The 22,319-nt window shown below is 48.5% G+C and overlaps 2 protein-coding genes across 2 annotated transcripts; both read right to left on the reverse strand.

Annotated features, from left to right (window-relative positions):
* Positions 1-1,649: 1,649 nt before the first annotated feature.
* On the reverse strand, positions 1,650-3,647 carry LOC106448122. Its single transcript, XM_013890049.2, has 2 exons — positions 2,289-3,647; positions 1,650-2,237 (listed from the first exon to the last, which is right to left on the reverse strand). Exons 1-2 carry the CDS (start codon positions 3,645-3,647, stop codon positions 1,650-1,652), a joined length of 1,947 nt encoding a protein of 648 aa, XP_013745503.2.
* A 10,300-nt stretch (positions 3,648-13,947) lies between these two features.
* On the reverse strand, positions 13,948-17,118 carry LOC106448120. Its single transcript, XM_013890048.1, has 3 exons — positions 16,830-17,118; positions 15,801-16,449; positions 13,948-15,601 (listed from the first exon to the last, which is right to left on the reverse strand). Exons 1-3 carry the CDS (start codon positions 17,116-17,118, stop codon positions 13,948-13,950), a joined length of 2,592 nt encoding a protein of 863 aa, XP_013745502.1.
* Positions 17,119-22,319: the final 5,201 nt, after the last annotated feature.

Below are 22,319 nucleotides of genomic sequence, written 5' to 3' on the forward strand. Positions count from 1 at the left end.
TTGCACCTCACGGCCCTTGAGACCGTGTTCCCTGTCGGCGGGGTAAGCACTATTCCTACCCCAGCTCCTCTGATGTTGCTGTATCCATCGACATGCAGGACCCATTCTCCTTCTTCCTTTGCTTCGCTTCGGAGGCGTACTTCTTGCTCCAGAGCTGGGAGCAAGGCAGGGGAGAATTCGGCCACAAAGTCTGCCAGGACCTGTAACTTTATAGCTGTGCCTGGTGGAAAATCACATCATATTCCCCTAGTTCCACAGCCCATTTCGCTAGGCGTCCGGAGACTTCAGGCTTGTGGAGGACCAGTTTTATGGGGAAGGAGGTGACGACCTCGATTGGGTGAGCCTGAAAGTAGGGCTGCAACTTGCGGACGGCCACTATCAGGGTTAAGGCCAGCTTCTCTAGATGGCTGTAGCGGGTTTCTGCATCCAGGAGAGCCTTACTTACGTAGTAGATTGATAGCTCCTTGCTTCCTTCCTCGCATATTAGGACGGCGCTTGCGGCGTTCTCCAAAACTGCTAGATATAGCAGCAGGAACTCACCGAGCAGTGGCTTGGATAGGAGAGGAGGAGTGGTGTGATATGGCTTTACCTCATGCAGAGCGGACTCGCATTCTTCCGTCCACCGAAAATCCATTGGGTTTTTGAGGGTTCCAAAGAAGGCGTGAGATTTGTCGGAGAGTCTGGAGATGAACCTGCCCAGGGCTGCCATTCTTCCTTTTAGCTTTTGAACCTCCTTAACGTTCTTCGGGGAAGGGATCGATGAATGGCCCTGATTTGCTCTAGGTTGGCTTCGATGCATCGGCGGGTTACAATGTACCCGAGAAACTTGCCGGAACTGACCCCAAATGAGCATTTAGCTGGGTTGTGCTTCATGTTGTACTTCCGGAGAGTGGAGAAGGCTTGCTGCAGGTGAGATATGTGGTCTTCGGCCTCTAGGGATTTGACCAGCATGTCATCGATGTAGACCTCCATGGTTCACCATATCTGGTCTGCAAATATCATGTTCACCAGCCGTTGGTAGGTTGATCCCGCGTTCTTTAGGCCAAAGGGCATAACTTTGAAGCAATAGATCCCTTTGGATGTCATGAAGGACGTCTTCTCCTGGTCTTCCGGACGCATGAGTATTTGATTATAGCCGAAGAACGCATCCATGAAACTCATCAGCTGATGCCCGACTGTGGCATCGACCAGCTTGTCGATGTGAGGCAGAGGGAAGGGGTCCTTTGGGCAGGACTTGTTGAGGTCTGTGAAGTCTATGCAGACTCTCCACTTCCCGTTCTTCTTTTTGACTATGACCACGTTGGCTAGCCATCCTGGGTACGGTACCTCGCGTATGAACCCCATGCCGAGCAGGCTTTTGACTTCATCGTTGATGATTGCGTCCCTTTCGGGGGAAAATTTTCTCTTCTTTTGTCTGACGGGTTGATGTAGGGGATCCACCTGCAGCTTGTGCATGATAATCTCCGGATCGATCCCAAGCATGTCTGCGCGGGACCAAGCGAAGCAGACGGAGTTAGACCTGAGGAAGTCTATTAATCTCCTCCGATCTTGAGGTGTCGGGTCTGGTCCCCTTCGATCAATGGCACATCGTTTATTTCTTCGACCTCCGGTTCCTTGGTGTGATGAGCCAGAGGTTCGCTCTATAATTGCTATAAGGCCTTGGTCTTTCCCTTCAAAGTAGTCTGGTAGCAGGAGCAAGAATGCTCTTGATCTCCTCTGATCGCCTTTATGCCCCAGGGTGTAGGGAATTTTACCATCTGGTGAAGAGTCGAGGGGACGGCTCCCATGCCGTGAATCCAGGGCCGTCCCAGGATCATGTTGTAGGATGAATCACAGTGAATGACAAGGAACTTGGTAGACATGTTGATCCCTTCAGCGTATACCGGAAGGGTCGCCTCTCCGGCGGTCTGCTTGACTTCTCCGCTGAACCCTATGAGTGGGGTTATCCTCCGAGTTAGAGCGCTTTCCTCCATCTCCAAATCCTTGTATGCGGCCTGGAAGATGATGTTGCCGGGGCTTCCATTATCTAGCAGTATCCTTTTCACTAGGAAATTCGCTACAGTGAGCGATATGACCAGGGCGTCGTGATGTGAGGTGAGAACCCTTTCCTGCTCCTTGGCCGTGAAGCTTATTTCGTCTGTACCTAGGAGCACGCGTTTTGGCTTGGCGGCCTCTAGTCCGTGCTTGGCGTTCCAAGTGCTCTTCTTCGCGGCTGTGTGGCTTTTACCACTGATTTCCTAACCACCTGATATGACATGGATCACTCGGTCCTGTCTAGGTGGCGAGACGGAAGCAACTTCAGTGGGCCTTCCCATTGTCTCCTTGCTTAGGTGGCTCTTGGCCTTTTCGGAAAGGAACTCCCTGAGGTATCCTTTCATAAGCAATTCGTTGACCTTGATTTTCGATGGGACGCAGTCCTCCATTTTGTGGCCGTGGTCATGGTGGAAGTCGCACCGGAGACCAGGGTTCCGTAAAGAATCGGGTGCTTTCATCTTATGAGGCCACTTGACCTGTTGTCCCATCTGCCTCAGAACATTGATCAGCTCTGGCATTGAGACGGAGAGGTGAGAGATTTCTGGCCATGTGGACACTGCCATCCCTTCTGCCTTCTCGATCGGCCGGTTCTGGTACTTGCCCTGGTTTCTGTTCCCAGAGTCCCTGGCTGGTCTTGGAGAGGGTTTCTCGTCTCGCTCGATTTGGTCCGATATGACCAGCTTGGGGTCTTGCTTTAGCTGCGCCTTAGCGCGACTGGCGACATCTTCCTCCCATTTTACCTGTGCCCAGGCTCGGGACAGGACGTCTTCCATGGTCTTGCACTGATATTTGGTCAGCTCCTTATAGAGGTCACCGTCGGGGAGCAAACCTCTCTTGAAGGCAGAGATAGCAGTGGGGATGCTGCATTCGGGAATGGCCACCTTCTCTTGGTTGAAGCGGGCTATGTAGCCTTGCAGGGGTTCCGCCCGATGATGAAGGATTTCGTAGAGACCATCAGAGGTTTTCTCCAGGTCCCTGCTGCTGGCGAATTGTTCTACGAACATGTCGCTGAGAATAGCGTAGGAGGCTATGGACCTGGAGGGTAGGTTGATGTACCATTGCAAAGTGGGTCCGGTCAGGGTTGAGCCGAACCCTTTGCACATGGTAGCTTCACGCGACTCCTTTGGGAGTGCTATAGCGAGCATCCTTTGTCTGTATTGGGCGAGATGATCGTCCGGATCGCTGATGCCGTCATACGCATTTATGTTGGGGAAGGAGAACTTCCTGAGCATCTCGATCAGGGTGATCTCATCCGTGAAAGGAGTGTCGGCGTAAGAGTCGGGGTTGCTCTTCCGGATGGGGGTAGCTACCCCTGGGAGCCTTTCAACCATGGACTGCATGGCGTCGAGCCTCTTGGAGAACATCTGCTCTAGGTAAGCAACCATGGGAGACTCCGTTTTTTCTGCTTCCTCGGGTGCTTTCTTGTCGGGTTCCGGGTCAGATTCATTGTCTTCTGCGTCATAGGTCTGAGCACCGTTAGTCTTTTCGCGCGTTGCTGCGTCTCCTTGCGACGTCGTAGGCGGGAGAGTTGTGCCTGTCCCAAAGTTAGGTGTCTCCAGAGTCGGCATGGGTCGGATCTCAGCCCAAAATCGACGCTTCTTGTTACTTTCCATATTGAGGGCTTGGTTCTCGTCTCGGAGGGTTAGATTCTCCGATTTAAGTTTGTGGGAACCGAAATTCGCACGGTCGATTTCCATTTAAATTAGGAAAGTAGGAGAACCCTAGTTTCCCAGAGGTCCCAGATATCTGTTAATACCACACGCTAAGTAATTAGAACACGAGATAACAACGATAAATTATATGAAATCGTAAAAAGAGAGAAAAGAGAATTCTTATTCTTAATTTGCGTATGAGCGTTTACAACTAGGTATAAGCCTGGGCTCGAGAGCTGTCGGCGGGATTCCTAATTCTAACAACCCTAAGACGGCTAAACCTAATTGAGTCGCAGCTCGAATAACAAAAACAGAAAGTTGCCTAATTGCGCTAAGTGCTAAGTTTGCTCTGAGAAAAGTCCTCTCCCATGCTTCTCGCCTAGGACTCCTTATATACTGGCTCCTAGGTCGGTTTACACTTTTCCTCTTCTGCCCTTAAGCCGTCATAACATAAAAATGGAGATATTCCATTTTTTCTGATCTTCGTAATTATCTTCAAAATTTCGTATTTATCCGCGGAAACTTGACATTTATCTTTCCTTGCGAACCAAGCGTAAACCGTCATGCGGCTTACGGGCTGTTGGTTAAGAAATCGTAAGTTGGGCCTCGAGTCATGTCTTAGGTCCCTTTGGGCCGTCTTCTGACTCGAAGTGTTTATTACGGCTTCTTTCGATAAAAGAATGAACTTTTTGCGGGTTTTACCGTAAAGTTTGATCGATGACTTAGAACGGCGGGAAACATGAAATGGGTTCACTACGGTCTTCAGGAGATAGAATCGAAGGGTAGATGAGAATGTATGGACTAATTGTCGTATCGACGTTTCGGAAGAGCTCGGTCGCTACGTAGCGACTGAGCGGAACGGACGCTCGGTCGCTACGTAGCGACCAAGCGGAACGAAAGCTTGGTGGCTACGTAGCGACCGAGCGGAACGAACACTCGGTCGCTACGTAGCGACCGAGCCTCGGCTTGAGCTCGGTCGCTATGTAGCGACCTTTTTCGAGCTCTTGTCCGATGTCTCGTGTTTCCTCCGCAAAGCTTTTCGTAAGAAAGAATCTATTTCAAAAAAGTATTTGTCGAAGAAAGCTCTCGTTTTCTTCTTCGGACGTTTTGAATGTTAACTTCGTTGTAACCGTTTTTGACCCCAACAAAGTTGCTTGAGCTTCTCGGCGCTCTGCTCTAGTTGCTTGGAGTGTTCGTCGAGCTTTTCCTTCAAACTCTGGACTTCTGAGGAGAGCTCGGGGTTCTCCGCAACTTCTACTCGAGCTCTGTTCAGCTCGGTTACTTGGCTTTGTATGCCGTCGAGTTGCCTTTGGAGCTCTGCTTCTCTTGGAGTAGCTTCGGGTTGCTCGTTATGCTCATCCACCGCCATTATCACGTAGTTTGGATTGCTCCCCTCCTTCTAGCACCAAACTGTTAGGGGATTTTTGTGTAGGATCTTCGTGAGTACTGTTGGGGAAAAATACTAAGGTATTGAATTTCTCCAGACCCCATGCAGGATACCGGCCTCTGGGTCCCCGCTAGGAGGCACCCCGGTTCCCTGCTACGAAGTACTCTGGGTCCGATCTTTGGGACCGCCCCCTTCCCCCACGAAAAGGAAAACTTCCGATAAGAAGAACCTTCCATATTTCCGAATATGGAGGAGTTTAACCTACTTCAACCGACTAAGGCCCGCCTTAAGAAGACTATATAAAGGGAACCTAAACCCTTAAGCAAGGGATCGACACTTCAAGCCTTAGGGATTAGAGCTAGGCGGCTAGAACTAGGGTTTATACACCAATCATTGTAGTTTCGGCTTGTTCTATCTAATAAGACATCTCTTCAAATCTATTTCTCTCAAACTCATACGAAATCAATACAAATACTAAGCCTTGTTCATCGTTCTGTGGTACTCACAAAGATCCTACACAAAAATCCCCTAACAGTTTGGCGCTAGAATGAGGAGAGTAATCTAAACTACGTGATAATGGCGGTGGACGAGCTACCCGAAGCTACCCAAAGAGAAGCCAAACTCCAGAGGCAAATCGATGGTCTGCGAAGTCAAGTTACCAAGTTGCATAAAACTCGGGAGGAGGCTAATCCCGAGCTCTCCTCGGAATTCAAGAGCCTGAAGGAGAAGCTCAATGAACACTCCAAGCAACTGGAGCAGAGCGCCGAGAAGCTCAGCCAGCTTGAATCAGAGAATCTTAACCTCCGTGACGAGAACCAAGCCCTCAACACGGCGAGTAACAAGAAGCGTCGATTCCGGGCTCAGGTCTGCCCCATGCAGACTCTGGAGACACCCAACTCCGGAACGGGTGTGAATCTCCCACCTACGGCGTCGGGAGGAGACGCATCAACGCACGAGAAGGCAAAGGATGCTCAGACCTACGACGTGGAAGACATCGAATCTGATTCGTAACCCGATAAGGAAGCACCTGACAGAGCAGCGAAAGCGGAGTCTCCTATGGTCGCTTACCTGGAGCAGATGTTCTCCAAGAGGCTCGATGCCATGCAATCCATGGTAGAGAGTCTCCCAGGAGTAGCTCCCCCTATCCGGAAGAGCAACCCCGACTCTTATGCCGGTACTCCTTTCATGGATGAATCACCTCGATCGAGATGCCCATGAAGTTCTCCTTCCCCAGCATAAAGGTGTATGACGGCACCACTGATCCAGACGACCACGTCGCCCAATACAGACAAAGGATGCTCGCCGTAGCACTCCCAAAGGAGTGGCGTGAAGCTACCATGTGCAAAGGATTCGGCTCAAACCTGACCGGACCCGCTCTGTAATGGTACATCAACCTACCCTCAAGGTCCATAGCCTCCTTCGTGATTCTCAGCGATAAGTTCGTGGAACAATTCGCCAGCATCAGGGACCTGGAGAAAACCTCTGATGGTCTATACGAAATCCTCCAGCACCGAGCGGAACCCTTACGAGGCTATATAGCCCGCTTCAATCAAGAGAAGGTGGCTATTCCCGAATGCAGCATCCCCACTGCTATCTCTGCCTTTAAAAGAGGCCTACTCCCCGACGGGGATCTCTATAAGGAGTTACCAAATACAAGTGCAAAACCATGGAAGACGTCCTATCTCAAGCCTGGGCTCATGTCAAATGGGAAGAAGATGTCGCCAGCCGCACTAAGGCGCAACAAAAGCAAGATCCCAAGATGATTAGACCAGACCGAACCGAGCAAGACAAAAAAACCTCTCAAAGACCAGCCAGGGACTCCGGAAATCGAAACCGGGGCAGATACCAGAACCGGCCGATCGAGAAGGCAGAAGGGATGGCAGTGTCCACATGGCCAGACATCTCTCACCTCTCCGTCTCAAGGCCGGAGCTGATCAATGTTCTGAGGCAGATGGGCCAACAGGTCAAGTGGCCTCAGAAGATGAAGGCATCCGACTCTTTCCGGAAGCCTGGTTTCTGGTACGACATCCATCGAGACCACAGTCATAAAACGGAGGACTGCGTCACACTGAAGATTGAGGTCAACGAGTTTCTTAAGAAAGGACACCTCAGGGAGTTCCTTTCCGAGGAGGCCAAGAGCCATCTAAGCAAGGAGAAAACATGAAAGCCCACTGAAGCTGCTCCCGTCTCGCCACCTCGACAGGACCGATTGATTCATGTCATATCAGGCGGTTCGGAGATCAGCGGCATAAGCCACACAGCCGCAAAGAAAAGCACCTGGAACGCCAAGCACGCCCTAGAGGCAGCCATGCCAAAACGCCTGCTCCTAGGTACGAACAAAATAAATTTCACGGCCAAGGAGCAGGAGAATGTTCTCACCCCACATCACGACGCCCTGGTCATATCGCTCACTGTAGCGAACTGCCTGGTGAAAAGGATATAGGTAGATAACGGAAGCTTCGGCAATATCATCTTCCAGGCCGCATACAAGGATCTGGGGCTGGAGAAAAGTGCCCTAACTCGGAGAATAATCCCACTTATAGGGTTCAGCGGAGAAGTCAAGCAGACCGCCGGAGAGGTGACCCTCCCGGTATACGCTGAAGGGATCAATATGTCAACCAAGTTCCTTGTCGTTGACTGCGATTCATCCTACAATATGATCCTAGGATGACCTTGGATTCACGGCATGGGGGCCGTCCCTTCGACTCTTCACCAGATGGTGAAATTCCCTACACCCTGGGGCATAAAGGCGATCAGAGGAGATCAAGAGTATTGCTGCTCCTGCTACCAGAGTACTCTGAAGGGAAAGACCAAGGTCTTATAGCAATTACAGAGTAAACCTCCGGCTCATCACACCGAGGAACCGAAGGTAAAGGAAACGGAAGCCATGCCATTAACCGAAGGAGATCAGACCCGACATCTTAAGATCGACTCCAAGCTGACCGAAGGATTGAGGAGGAGATTAATAGACTTCCTCAGGTCCAACTCTGACTGCTTCGCTTGGTCCCACGCAGATATGCCTGGGATTAACCCGGAGATAATCATGCATAAGTTGCAGGTGGATCACCTACATAAACCCGTCAGACAAAAGAGAAGGAAGTTTGCCTCCGAAAGGGACACGATCATCAACGAAGAAGTCAGAATCCTGCTCGACGCGGGGTTCATGAGGTGCAATATCCGGAATGGCTAGCCAACGTCATCGTAGTCATGAAAAAGAAAGAGAAGTAGAGAGTTTGCATAGACTTCATGGACCTCAACAAGTCCTGTCCAAAGGACTCCTTTCCGCTTGTCGATGCCACCGCGGGGCATCAGCTGATGAGCTTCATGGACGCGTTCTCCGGCTACAATCAAATACTTATGCATCTGGAAGACCAAGAGAAAACATCCTTCATGACGTTTAGAGGGATCTACTGCTACAAGGTTATGCCCTTCGGCCTAAAGAACGCAGGATCAACCTACCAGCGACTGGTGAACATGATGTTTGCGGACCAGATAGGGCGAACCATGGAGGTCTACATCGACGACATGCTGGTCAAGTCCCTAGAGGCTGAGGACCACATATCTCATCTGCAGCAAGCCTTCTCGACCCTCCAGAAGTATAACGTGAAGCTCAACCCAGCTAAATGCTCATTCGGGGTCAGTTCTGGCAAGTTCCTTGGGTATATTGTAACCCACCGGGGTATCGAAGCCAACCCAGAGCAAATTAGGGCCATTCATTCAATCCCTTCCCCGAATAACGTCAAAGAAGTCCAAAAGCTAACATGAAGAATGGCGGCCTTGAGCAGATTCATCTCCAGACTCTCCGACAAATCTCATGCCTTCTTTGGAACCCTCAAAAATCCAAAGGACTTCCAGTGGACAGAAGAGTGCAAATCCGCTCTTCATGAGCTAAAGGAGTATCTCACCACTCCTCCTCTCCTATCCAAGCCACTACTCGGTGAGGTCCTGCTGCTATATCTAGCAGTCTCGGAACATGCTGTATGTGCCGTCCTAGTACGCGAGGAGGGAAGCAAGCAGTTACCAATCTACTACGTAAGTAAGGCTCTCCTGGATGCGGAAACCAGCTATAGCCATCTAGAGAAGCTGGCCTTAGCCCTGATAGTCACCACTTGCAAGCTACGACCCTACTTCCAGGCTCACCCAATCGTGGTCGTCACCTCCTTCCCTGTAAAGTTGGTTCTCCACAAACCCAAAGTCTCCGGACGCCTAGCTAAATGGGCTGTGGAACTAGGGGATTACGACGTAATCTTTCGACCTGCTACAGCTATAAAGTCACAAGCCCTAGCAGCCTTCGTGACTGAATTCTCCCCTGCCCTGCTCCCAGCTTTGGAGCAAGAAGTACGCCTCCGAAGCGAAGTTAAGGAAGAGGGAGAATGGATCCTGCACGTTGATGGATTCAGCAACGTTAGAGGAGCTGGAGTGGGAATAGTGCTTACCTCGCCGACAGAGAACACGGCCTCAAGGGCCATGAGATGCAACTTCAAAGCAACCAACAACGAAAGCGAGTATGAGGCCGTAATCGCAGGACTAACTCTCGCCCATCAAATGGGGGCAGAAAACATCCAGGTCTTCGGTGACTCCCAGCTAATAATCAACCAGGTGCAGGGAGAGTACCAAGCAAAAGACGACTGCATGATCCAGTATCTGGCGGTCGCCCAGCGACTAATCAAGAAGTTCAGGAGTTGCAAGATCACTCAAATCCCCCGGGAGCAAAACTCGCAAGCCGATGCCCTGGCTATTCTGGGGTCCGCCCTCGAAACAAACAGCCAGATGAGCATACCCTTGCTTGTGCTTCAATGGCCAGCCACCCTGCAGGAACCCCCGTCAGAGGAGGTCTCCGCTGTCTGATATACCATGAAATTGACCCATATTCATCCATGGTATATAAGTGTTTTACTATCTATATATTATATATTCTATCCTATTAGGTATGTTTTCAGGTTCAGGAGTATCTTGGAATAAAGTGATGATTATGGAGCATTTAGGAGCTTAAAAGAGATTTCATCCGAGCTGACCATTAGAGGTCGATACGAAGAAGAAGCAATCGATCGATGCACATCCAGTGTCGTCGATCGATACAGAAGAGAGGCCTCGACGATTGAAGATTATGATCGATCGATTCCAGCCGACTTTAAACCCAAGGCTTCCCCAAAATACAAGATTACCCCTAACGAGTTTTTAACCTAATAGTTATATACTTGCCTAAGTGTTAGGAGGCAAGGGAGCTTTTTGGCCACCATTGTATTCTTATTTTCAGCAGACAGTTTTAGGAGAGAAAATCATAGAGAGATTTGTGATTGGAACTCCATTGATTCATCTATTCTATTCTATGCAGTTTTTATCTACATTTTGTGTCATGAATTGCTTAGCTATGTCTGAGTAGTTCACTTGTTAGATTCAGGGTTCAAATAGGTTAGAGGGATTAGCCCCAACTATAGATTTGCTAAGTTGTGATATTCATTGATTGATTGTTCTTAATGCTTGTTTTAGCCTTGCTAACTAGAACACGAACCAAGGAATTTGCATGTGTCAGGCATCCTTGATCATCCAGTCCTTAATCTAATCTGTCATGCAAGGACTGCTAGAGAGATGCTAACCGCTGATCTAGGAGACTAGTGAGCATTATCAACCTGTGCCTAGGGCTTAACTAGTAGCATCGATCGATATTGCCTTCGGACAATCGATCGATATTTGCGAAAGGTGTATCGATCGATATCCATATAGGACCATCGATCGACACTTTTTGGTGATCAAAACACGACAGCTGAGATCCAAGATCTAGTTAGTTAACCAGTGAAACATTGCTATCGCTGAGCACTGTAATTAAGGAGTTGAGCTCTAATATATCATGCATGCAACTGTTAGACATCTATAGGATTATAATCTCCAACACCTGAATAGAAACCCTGCATCTAATATCTTCCAAATAAGTTACACCCCCAATCATCTTGTTAGTCGAGCAATATACTTGCTCAATTGGGATTGCTATTTACATTTAAACCATAAACAACAAACACTTAGAATTAATAACTTGACTAGATTTAATAGGTTCCCTAGCTCCTTGTGGATTCGATCCCTAAGTACTGCAACTGAACCTCTTATTTGAGAGAGTAATTCACTCCTTAGGGTAATTTGAGTGGTATCACTGTCAACGAAGGCGAAACCTGGATGAACCCCCTAATCCGGTATCTAGAGAACGATGTTCTCCCGGAAGATCGCAACGAGGCCAGAAATGTTAAGAAGCAAGCCGCAAGGTATTGTATCTCCCAGGAGAAGCTATACAGTAGATCCTTCTCAGGCCCGTACCTGAGGTGTGTCACACCTCTAGAAGCCGCTAGAATCCTTGTAGAACTACATGAAAGAGATTGTGGATCCCACTCTAGCAGTAGAAGCCTGATGCTCAGAGCCAGAAGCGCGGGTTACTATTGGCCCACGATGGCCGCCGACGCCGAAAGACAAGCCAAACACTGCGACCAGTGTCAGAGGCACGCTCCAGTTTCTAAGCTTCCCTCGGAGAACCTCAAGTCCATAAGCTCACCATGGCCCTTCAGAAAGTGGGGCATGGACATAGTAGGGAAATTCCCTATGGCGCCGGGGAAGAAGGTCTTCCTTCTGGTAGTCACTGACTACTTCTCCAAATGGGTCAAAGCATAAGCACTCAGCCAGATAACAGACCTCCAGATCCGCAAATTCCTGTGGACCTACGTAATCACTCGCTTCGGGGTCCAAGATAACAGAAGCACAAACTTGAAACTGGTAAGTACCTCCTTTGACGGGTCGGCTTAGGGATTCGCGTGTCTATGAGGTTACGAAGGAGAGGATGAGGGTTGAGACCGAAATGATTACGAAATCCAACAGGCACTTCGGAAACCTGTGCGAATGGTGGACTCGCCGCGGTCCTTTCGACACAGCGCGGTTGCTTCAGAGCCAGGCGTTTGGAACTAAGAGATGCCTTGAGGCTCTAAAGGCTGGTGGTCGTGATATCCCTCAAGATGTCATTGATACGTTCGCGGCCCGCGAGAAGCAGTCCGAGGAAGAAGCCGTGAAACTTGATCCCGACGAGATCCCGGAGATTGACTTGACTCTTTCTCCACTTCACCTTGATTCTCAGTTCGTCGATATGCGAGCTTTTGTGGGCCTTGACCCATATGGATCCAACGCAGAGCTAGGTTATCCGAGGACTGCTGTAGTTCTCCGAAGTCCCGCTAATCTTCCCAGAGCCTCAATCGCTCCATCTCGTTCTGCAGGGGAGGATCGTTGAAAGTCGATCCGCCGGCCCTCGCCTCTGAAGCTCTTGACGAGGGAGCAAAGTCCGTCGGGAAGGATGTCTTTGAGATCTCCGACTCCTCTGTTTCTGAGGGCAATCAGGGTGAAGGGTCGGATAAAGATGATGGCGGTGAGGAGGTTAATAAGGAGCATAGTGGAGAGACGACTGGTTCCGAAGCTCACCCTCCCGAGAGTCAGCCGGAGGTTCGTGAAGGCGAGGCGACGATTCATGGTAAGGGCGTCAATGCGGATCGGTTTGTGCGTGCGTGCGGATCCTTCGGAGCCGTCCCTTGGTGGTGGAACCATTGCGCAGGAGCAGGCTGAAGACCCCGAGGAGTAACTCTGTCGCTTTGTCTCTTTTAACTTTTCACAGTACTCTTGCTCTTGATGTATTACGACTTGACTTGGTGTGGTCCTTTTCCTTTTTTTTAAGACTCTATTTATTTCTTCTCTTTACGAATCCTGCATCACTCGTCTCGCTTCTTTCTTTAAGTATTCGGTACTGATCTCGTCGCGAGAGAAGATCTGGGAGTTGCGAGAAATATGGAAATGATTATAGAGTGTGTGACTTCGCGCCGTATCGAGTTTTATTTGGTCGTTTTGTCAAGTTCCCTTGTTTAGTTGACGTACGTCGACTAGATACGAGTCAATATAGGATTACTTTAGACCGTGAAAAATATTTTTTAAATGACAACGGTTCCTAACTCGATCTCAAAGTAATTTCTAAGCGTTCGGTCGGCCAAACCTTAATTAGCAAATCATGAAATGGATAGGAGTCATCATCTCGGGCATATTAGTTAATACTACGATTATGACCGGATTCCCGCTAGTATGTGTCTGATCAGGACATACTCGGCCGTGGGGTGTGAGTACTAGTACGTTTGTTTCGAGATGCCGGGGCGAACTCACGTAGGTATCGCATGGGTTGTACGACTTCTCGGGGAAGCGTGACTTCTCGGGGAATTATATATATATTTTTTTGATTACAGCAGGACCCGTTAAGGCTGCCTACGTACCTCCTTTGTGGAAGATCAAGCCATTCGTAGTTCTTTATTTTCCGAGTAAAAGTGGCTAAGAGCGCATTTACTAGGGTTTTTTTTTTTTTTTTTTTAAGAGTGAACGTGACCGTTGGTCGTTCACATGCCTTTGCTACTTTTAGTTGTGGAAGAGGCGAAGGTGCTTCGAGTTCCAGGCTCGTGGTACCGCTTCGCCTGTTGAAGTCTCGAGGCGGTAGACTCTGGGTTTCACGACCTCGATGATCTTGTAGGGTCCTTCCCAGTTGGCTCCGAGTTTTCCGGCTTTCCACTCCTTAGTGTTTTCGAACACCTTTCGGAGGACCAGATTTCCCAATTTGAGGGGGCGGGACTTAACCTTCTTGTTGTAGTAGCTTTCGATCTGGTGCTGATAGTTCTGGATACGAAGTAACGCTTGGTCGCGTCTTTGCTCGATATCGTCCAGTGCGTCAAGGAGCATATCTTGGTTAAGCTCGATGTTTTTCGGCATTTTGGAATGGCGTAGGCTCGTCACGTTTACCTCGGAAGGTGCCATTGCTTCGAATCCATAGGCCATCGAGAAAGGGGTCGCTTTCGTCGCTCCGCGAGGTGTGTTCTATGGGACCAGAGGACTCCATCCAGTTCTTCGGCCCAACATCCTTTCTTCAAGTCTAGTCGTTTTTAAGTCCGTCGATGATTGTTTTGTTTGTGGACTCAGCCTGACCGTTGCTTTGCGGGTTTCTCGGTGTGGACATATTGAGTCGAATCTCCATCTGTCGCAGAATTCCTTGAAGTTATGGGAGATAAACTGGGATCCGTTGTCGGTAACTATTTCATACGGGAACCCGTGTCTGCAGATGATGTTCTTCCAAACAAACTTCTGCACTTCCTTGTCGGTGATGCTGGCGTAGGCTTCTGCTTCCACCCATTTGGTGAAGTAATCTGTTAAGACCAGGATGAATCTTTTCTGTCGAGAGCTCAGCATTGGTCCAATGATATCCATTCCCCACCACATGAAGGGGTATGGCGCCGTTAAGGTATGGAGTAACTCCGTCGGACTGTGGATGGTTGAAGCGTGTCGCTGGCACTTGTCATATTTCTTGGCATAGTACTCGCAATCTGCGTTCATAGTTGGCCAGTAGAAACCAAGGCTTTTCACTTTTAATGCGAGAGCTCGTCCCCCCGAATGATTTCCTGCTGCCCCCTCATGTGTTTCGGCCATGAATAGTCTTGTTTCGTCTCCGGAAATGCATTTAAGGAGTACCTTTGTTGCAGTCCATCGATGAAGTGCGCCATCCATGACGACGTAATGTGCACTGCGCCATTTGAGTCGTCGTGCTTCCCATTTTTCTGTGGGTAATACGCCGTTGGATAGGTATTCGATGAATTCCGTTCTCCAATCGTTGAGCTGTTCAATATTCATGGCGTCGGTGATAGATGCTGCAATGGCAAGCGGCTCTGTCGCTGGGCTGATGATTGGCATCTCGATCCTGTGTATCGGGATTATCCTTTTCACCTGGTCGTGTTGCTTACTTCCGAGGGCTGCGAGGGCGTCCGCGCATACGTTCTCTCCGCGGGGAACTTTTGTGAGCTCGAAGAACTCAAAATCCCGTGTAAGATCTTTGACAAGTGTTAAGTAGGCATCCATCCTCTCATTTCTGACGTCATATTCTCCAAGAAACTGACTCACTACGAGTTGGGAGTCACAATATGCGCTGATTCGTTTAGCCTTTACTTCTTTTGCAAGACGAAGGCCTGCGATGAGAGACTCATACTCGGCTTCGTTGTTGGACGCGACAAAGCCAAAACTGAACGATTGCCGGATTAGTTTGCCTGTCGGGGATTGGAGCTGTACGCCTGCCCCCGAACCTTTGTTCGTGGATGATCCATCTACGTGCAATATCCACTTTAGACTCGGTAGCACGAGATCCTGTTCTAACTCCGGTGTTAGCTCGATCAAGAAGTCAGCAAGAACTTGCGACTTAGCTGCTGTTCTATTCTTGTACACGATGTCGTGCTCGCTTAGTTCCACTGCCCATTTTGTTAGCCTCCCTGATTGATTAGTGTTTTGCATTACCGTTCGAAGGGGATGGTTGGAGAGTACCTCGATAGTGTGTGACTGGAAGTAAGGTCGGAGTTTTCTTGCTGAGGTGACGACGGCGAGGGCCATCTTCTCTAAGGTCGGGTATCTCATCTCTGGTTCCGTCATTCGCTTGCTTATGTAGAAAATAGGCTTCTGTTCTCCTCGGTCTTCTCGTATAAGGACGCTGCTGACTACCGAGGAGGTGACGGTAATATATAGAGATAGGGTGTCCCCAACTTCGGGTTTCGACAGAACTGGAGGCGTCGTGAGGTAATGCTTGAGTTGATTGAACGCTTCCTCGCATTTTTTTTTCCCAGGCAAATCTTTTGTTTCCTCGCAGAAGTTCGTAAAATGGGAGGCATTTATCCGTAGATCTTGAAATGAACCTGTTAAGCGCTGCAATCCTTCCGGTTAAACGCTGAACTTCGCGGGTGTTCTTAGGGCTTGGGAGATCAAGGATTGCCGTTATTTGCTTTGGGTTTGCTTCGATGCCTCGCTGAGTAACAATGTAACCAAGGAATTCTCCTGATGTGACACCGAAGGTGCATTTTACCGGGTTGAGCTTCATTTTATACTCGTTCATCGTTTTGAAGCAATCTCGCAAGTGGTCCAGATGGTCTTTGGCGCGAAGTGATTTGACCAGCATGTCGTCGATGTAGACTTCCATAGTGTTGCCAAGTTTGTCGGCGAACATTCTATTGACTAGACGCTGGTATGTCGTCCCTGCGTTCTTCAGGCCGAATGGCATGACTTTGTAGCAATATGTCCCTCTGTCTGTTATGAATGCCGTTTTCTCGTGATCATCCGTATGCATCATGATTTGATTGTATCCCGAAAAAGCATCCATAAAGGTTAAGAGCTCATTACCGGCTGTCGACTCTACTAAGCGGTCGATATGCGGGAGGGGGTAGCTATCTTTCGTGCAGGCCTTATTCAAATCTGTGAAGTCAACACAAATGCGCCACTTCCCGTTCTTCTTTTTTACGAAGATGGGGTTTGCTAGCCACTCTGGGTACCGTACTTCGGCTATGAATCCTGCGTCGAGCAATCAATCAACTTCCTCGTTTACTGCTTTAGACCATTCGGGCCCGAGCTTCCGCCTCTTCTGTCGAATAGGTTAGAACGTCGGGTCAACGTTTAATTCATGAGATGTTATTGCGGGATCTATTCCTTTCATATCAGAAGTTACCCACGCAAAGGTTGAGGCGTTCTCTTTAAGAAAGGAAATGATCAGCGATTGCATTTCGTCGGAGAGATAAGCACCAATGCGCATGACCTTTGATATGTCAGCCTCGTAGACGGGTACCTCGCGGATTTCTTCCTTCTGAGGATAGATCTTATGGATTGATTTGTTGACTGCGCTGACGAGTGAGGTTGACTGTTGTAACTTGACTGCGGCAATAAGCAGGGTGTACCGAGGATGGCATTGTAAGGTGCCCTAGCCCAGATGACAGATAACTTAACGGTGCGGGTTACGTCACCTGCGCAAACTGGGAGACGTATCGTCCCAATCATCTGTTCCGAGGAGCCGTTGAATCCCGTGAGAGTGCGTGAAGAGGGCTTCATGTCGCGTAGGTAGACCCCCATTTTATCGAGCGTGTCTCGAAAGAAAAGGTCGACTGAACTGCCGGTGTCGACGAGAACCTTTGTGACATGGCACTCACCAATTCCAATATCAATGAGGAGCAGCTCGTTATGCGGCATACTAACGCCGTGAGTGTCGGCCGCCGAGAAAGAGATTCGATGGTCGTTTTCTACTTGTGGAGGCCACTATTGGGTAGTGACGGCCTGTCGTCTATAATCCTTAACTGCTCTGACCGAGTCCCCGCAGGGAGGTAAACCACCCATTATGACGTTAAGGTGCGGGGTGTTCGTAGCATCCATCAACTCCCTCTGCGCTTGCCTTTTCGCTTCGATGCACGGTCGTAAATCGTGTTGCTTGGGCTGACTGAGCTTAACGCGTAAATCTTCCGCTATGTAGTTGATCTGTTCACGTAAATTTGCGGGTAGGGATTGAAAGTTTGCTGCCGCCCCGTCGTGTGCGGTCTTTCTTGCTTTAGATTCGTCAAGGGACGTCCGAAGCTCCGTCTTGCTCTCGTGCATCATTTCGGCCTTCCGCTTCCGAAAGGTACGCAGATCTTTCGAATCCGTTTTCCTATCCAACATTTCGCCCAAATCTTGTTGCCGCGGTAGGGTTTTGTCATCCGAGGAATCAGCCTGTCGAGAGAGGATTACTTCGACTCGCCGTCGGTTTTTAGGTGGTTCTTCGTCAGTTGATTCACCCTCGAGATTGAGACTGTTTACGGCTGGTCTCTCAGGGCTGGTTCGTTCTTCTTTTTGAGGGGCTTTTGCTTGAGACTTCTGAATCTTCTTCTCTTTGTTTTTGCTCCAACTCTTATTGTTTTTCGGCTTCTGCGGAGATTTAATCTCGATTTTCCCACTTTCGATGGATTTGAGGAAGTGTCCGTATAAGACTTTGCAATTCTTCGTATCATGTGATTTGACCTCATTATAGGAACACCATTTACTCGGCTCGACGGCGTTCGAGCTTTCTGGTTCGGGGGACCTAGACTTTGGCTGGCTGGTATCTCGATCCCAATGATTCCACCCCTTCTCTGGCGCACTGCAGCGGAACCCGATGGTTCGCCGTTGTCTATAGCATTCATGTAGCCCTTCTTCTGGTTAGGCTTGCCACTTGTGGAATGTTGGCGCGGTTCTTGACGAGCGTCGTTCGGCCGGGTGGGAGTCTGTTTCCCTGCTGCTTCTTTGGCCGCCTTGGCCCTAGTATCCTCCTCCATTCGAATGAAGTTATTGGATCGAGCGATGGCATCCAGTACTGATCTCGTCGGGTGTCGGTAAAGATCAGCCCAAAATGGTAATGTGGAGGGTGTTCATCAACGACTCCACGGCTATATGGTCTTGTACGTCGACTTTCGAGACAATGGATTTGAACTTTTCCATAAAATCTCTCAAGGTCTGCCCGTTTGCGTGGTTGAGATTCCAAAGATCCGTTGCGGTGGCTTCTTGTCGAGTGAACATGATGTAATTTTTGAGGAAAGCCGTCGAGAGGTCGTGAAAACTATCAACGGAGTTCTCCTGAAGACCGGTGAACCAGTTAAGAGCGATGCCTTCTAGGGTTTCGACGAAAAGTTGAAAAAAGCCGGCGTCTTTTTCCTCATTAGAGAGGTTCGCGCGTCGCATCCCGATATTGAAGGATGTGACGTGAGCAGAAGGGTCGGATACACCATCGAAGGTTGGAAGACGGAGCTTTTCCATCTTTCGGAAGCAGACCTTCGTTATCTTTTCGGTGAAAGGTGTCCGGAGAGATTCTGCTAGGACTCGCTCGATCTGAGGGGCGGACGTGGTGACATGATGAATCTTGGAGTTTATATCCAGCACCAACTGTTTCAGCGCGGTGAGCTCGTTTATCGTTTGCGCATCAAGACCCACGGGGGTTTGGGCCACCTCATCATCGGCGACATCTTGGTTGGTAGTCTGCGTTGGTGCTGCACCAGTCGCTCTCTCTGTGTTAAACAGATGTCTTCGGTACTGCACCGTCGAAGCTTCCATATTTGCAGCGAGGGGGGCTTAGATCTTTGCGAGCGCTGCGATTTGGTCGGGGCCGCGTCTTGCTGCGCAAGGCGCGCCATGATAGTTTCTATTGAAGCGGGTTGGAGTGGCGTCGGAGTCACAAGTAAAGACGCCAGCGTTACTTCAGCGGCTTCACGATCTTCTCCAGAGGAAGAGCTGTCGTTACTCGTCGCCATCTTGTCGACGTTATTTTGCTAAAGGCCCCACGGTGGACGCCAACTGTTTGATCGGGAAACGGTACGGAATGAGAGAACGTTCAGTTTTTAGATGTGGGCTTAAGCAAAGACGTCTTATTAATGGTCGGAAGAGTGTTTCGTTGGTTACAAGGAAAGGAGATGCGTGAAAAGAAAGGTACCAGAGCCTTGAAGGCTTTACCGGAGAGACACGACAAGGAGAGATAACAAAGGTAAAACCCTAATCTAGCCGCCCCAGTGTGTATCAGTGATTTCGGATCCACCTTACGTTTCCTTTCCTTCCCCTTTTATAGCTGACCTCACTCTCTTCCGTGACCTAGTTTGTGTCGTCTCTGTGGGCTTTAACTCACTAGACCGAGAAGCCCACGCTGTCTCGTGGAATCGTTTCCTCTGGGCGTTTAGTAGAGAAGCTCATCGAAAGCTCTCTCACATTACGCCGAGAGATCGACCCTTCAAGCCGCCGCGCCTAGCCGATGCTCCGCTTCATGTGGGCCGGGCCGTCTGTTCTTCGGGCCTTGAGGGATGATCGAATTTACCATCTACAATAAGGATTCCAACAAAAAGAATTCGAACGGGACTTGGTGGCGGCAATCTTCAAGGCTCGATTCATATGAATTCTTGGATATAGGTCACAAAGAAGTGAACATGGCTTGGTGGCAACCACCGTTAAGACTTGATTCATGGAAGCCTGTCCAATCTTGGTCAATGATCTTGCAATATAAGCAGGCTTTGACCCAAGAGAGAAATTAGAGAGAGAGAAATTATGAACTAACTTTTACCTGCAGTTCCAGGTACTTGTCTGGAAATCCTTGCATCCTGTGATCGATACTCCCAAGGTAAAGCATGTACTTTTATATTTATGCTTAGAAATGAGGTTAGTAGAGGGGAATGTCAGACATGATTTGCTCAGTTGTAGACTAATTGAATTTTGTTGATAAGCTAGGATATTGCATAATGTGCCTTTGTGATTAGGACTTTTTAGATGTGGTTTGCGAAATTGTAGAGGTGATGATTTCTATGTTTTAAATCTATAAGTCCCTGCTGTTTTCAAACCTCTTTCAGAGAGACTGCCTGTTTGTTTTGCTTGAGGACAAGCAAAAGGGTAAGTCTGGGGGAGTTGATATACCATGGATTTGACCCATTTTCATCCATGGTATATAAGTGTTTTACTATATATATATATTATATATTCTATCCTATTAGGTATGTTTTCAGGTTCAGGAGTACCTTGGAATAAAGTGGTGATTATGGAGCATTTAGGAGCTTAAAAGAGATTTCATCCGAGCTGACCATTAGAGGTCGATACGAAGTAGAAGCAATCGATCGATGCACATCCAGTGCCGTCGATCGATACAGAAGAGAGGCCTCGATGATTGAAGATTATGATCGATCGATGTACATCCTGTACCATCGATCGATGTCGAGACGCGAGACGCGCGACTTGGTTCCAGCCGACTTTAAACCCAAGGCTTCACCAAATTATAAGATTACCCTTGACGAGTTTTTAACCTAATAGTTATATACTTGCCTAAGTGTTAGAAGGCAAGGGAGGTTTTTTGCCACCATTGTATTCTTATTTTCAGCAGAGATTTTTAGGAGATAAAATCATAGAGAGATTTGTGATTGGAACTCCATTGATTCATCTATTCTATTCTATGCAGTTTTTATCTACATTTTGTGTCATGAATTGCTTAGCTATGTCTGAGTAGTTCACTTGTTAGATTCAGGGTTCAAATAGGTTAGAGGGATTAGCCCCAACTATAGATTTGCTAAGTTGTGATATTCATTGATTGATTGTTCTTAATGCTTGTTTTAGCCTTGCTAACTAGAACACGAACCTAGGAATTTGCATGTGTCAGGCATCCTTGATCATCCAGTCCTTAATCTAATCTGTCATGCAAGGACTGCTAGAGAGATGCTAACCGCTGATCTAGGAGACTAGTGAGCATTATCAACCTGTGCCTAGGGCTTAACTAGTAGCATCGATCGATATTGCCTTCGGACAATCGATCGATATTTGCGAAAGGTGTATCGATCGATATCCATATAGGACCATCGATCGACACTTTTTGGTGATCAAAACACGACAGCTGAGATCCAAGATCTAGTTAGTTAACCAGTGAAACATTGCTATCGCTGAGCACTGTGATTAAGGAGTTGAGCTCTAATATATCATGCATGCAACTGTTAGACATCTATAGGATTATAATCTCCAACACCTGAATAGAAACCCTGCATCTAATATCTTCCAAATAAGTTACACCCCCAATCATCTTGTTAGTCGAGCAATATACTTGCTCAATTGGGATTGCTATTTACATTTAAACCATAAACAACAAACACTTAGAATTAATAACTTGACTAGATTTAATAGGTTCCCTAGCTCCTTGTGGATTCGATCCCTAAGTACTGCAACTGAACCTCTTATTTGAGAGAGTAATTCACTCCTTAGGGTAATTTGAGTGGTATCACTGTCAACGAAGGCGAAACCTGGATGAACCCCCTAATCCGGTATCTAGAGAACGATGTTCTCCCGGAAGATCGCAACGAGGCCAGAAATGTTAAGAAGCAAGCCGCAAGGTATTGTATCTCCCAGGAGAAGCTATACAGTAGATCCTTCTCAGGCCCGTACCTGAGGTGTGTCACACCTCTAGAAGCCGCTAGAATCCTTGTAGAACTACATGAAAGAGATTGTGGATCCCACTCTAGCAGTAGAAGCCTGATGCTCAGAGCCAGAAGCGCGGGTTACTATTGGCCCACGATGGCCGCCGACGCCGAAAGACAAGCCAAACACTGCGACCAGTGTCAGAGGCACGCTCCAGTTTCTAAGCTTCCCTCGGAGAACCTCAAGTCCATAAGCTCACCATGGCCCTTCAGAAAGTGGGGCATGGACATAGTAGGGAAATTCCCTATGGCGCCGGGGAAGAAGGTCTTCCTTCTGGTAGTCACTGACTACTTCTCCAAATGGGTCAAAGCATAAGCACTCAGCCAGATAATAGACCTCCAGATCCGCAAATTCCTGTGGACCTACGTAATCACTCGCTTCGGGGTCCAAGATAACAGAAGCACTCAGCCAGATAACAGACCCCCAAGAGATCTTCACCGACAATGGACCCCAGT

The sequence above is a fragment of the Brassica napus genome, chromosome C7 (genome assembly GCF_020379485.1).
Source record: "Brassica napus cultivar Da-Ae chromosome C7, Da-Ae, whole genome shotgun sequence".
Lineage (NCBI taxonomy): Eukaryota > Viridiplantae > Streptophyta > Magnoliopsida > Brassicales > Brassicaceae > Brassica > Brassica napus.

Coding starts and splice junctions, on each gene's coding strand:
- LOC106448122 (XM_013890049.2), bottom strand. CDS start 3,647: ATGGAAAGTAACAAGAAGCGTCGATTTTGGGCTGAGATCCGACCCATG. Junction 2,238..2,288: donor GGCCCACTGAAGTTGCTTCC/GTCTCGCCACCT, acceptor TCAGGTGGTTAG/GAAATCAGTGGTAAAAGCCA.
- LOC106448120 (XM_013890048.1), bottom strand. CDS start 17,118: ATGCCGCATAACGAGCTGCTCCTCATTGATATTGGAATTGGTGAGTGC. Junction 16,450..16,829: donor ACCTTACAATGCCATCCTCG/GTACACCCTGCT, acceptor TGCTCGACGCAG/GATTCATAGCCGAAGTACGG. Junction 15,602..15,800: donor AGGATTGCAGCGCTTAACAG/GTTCATTTCAAG, acceptor CTCGGTAGTCAG/CAGCGTCCTTATACGAGAAG.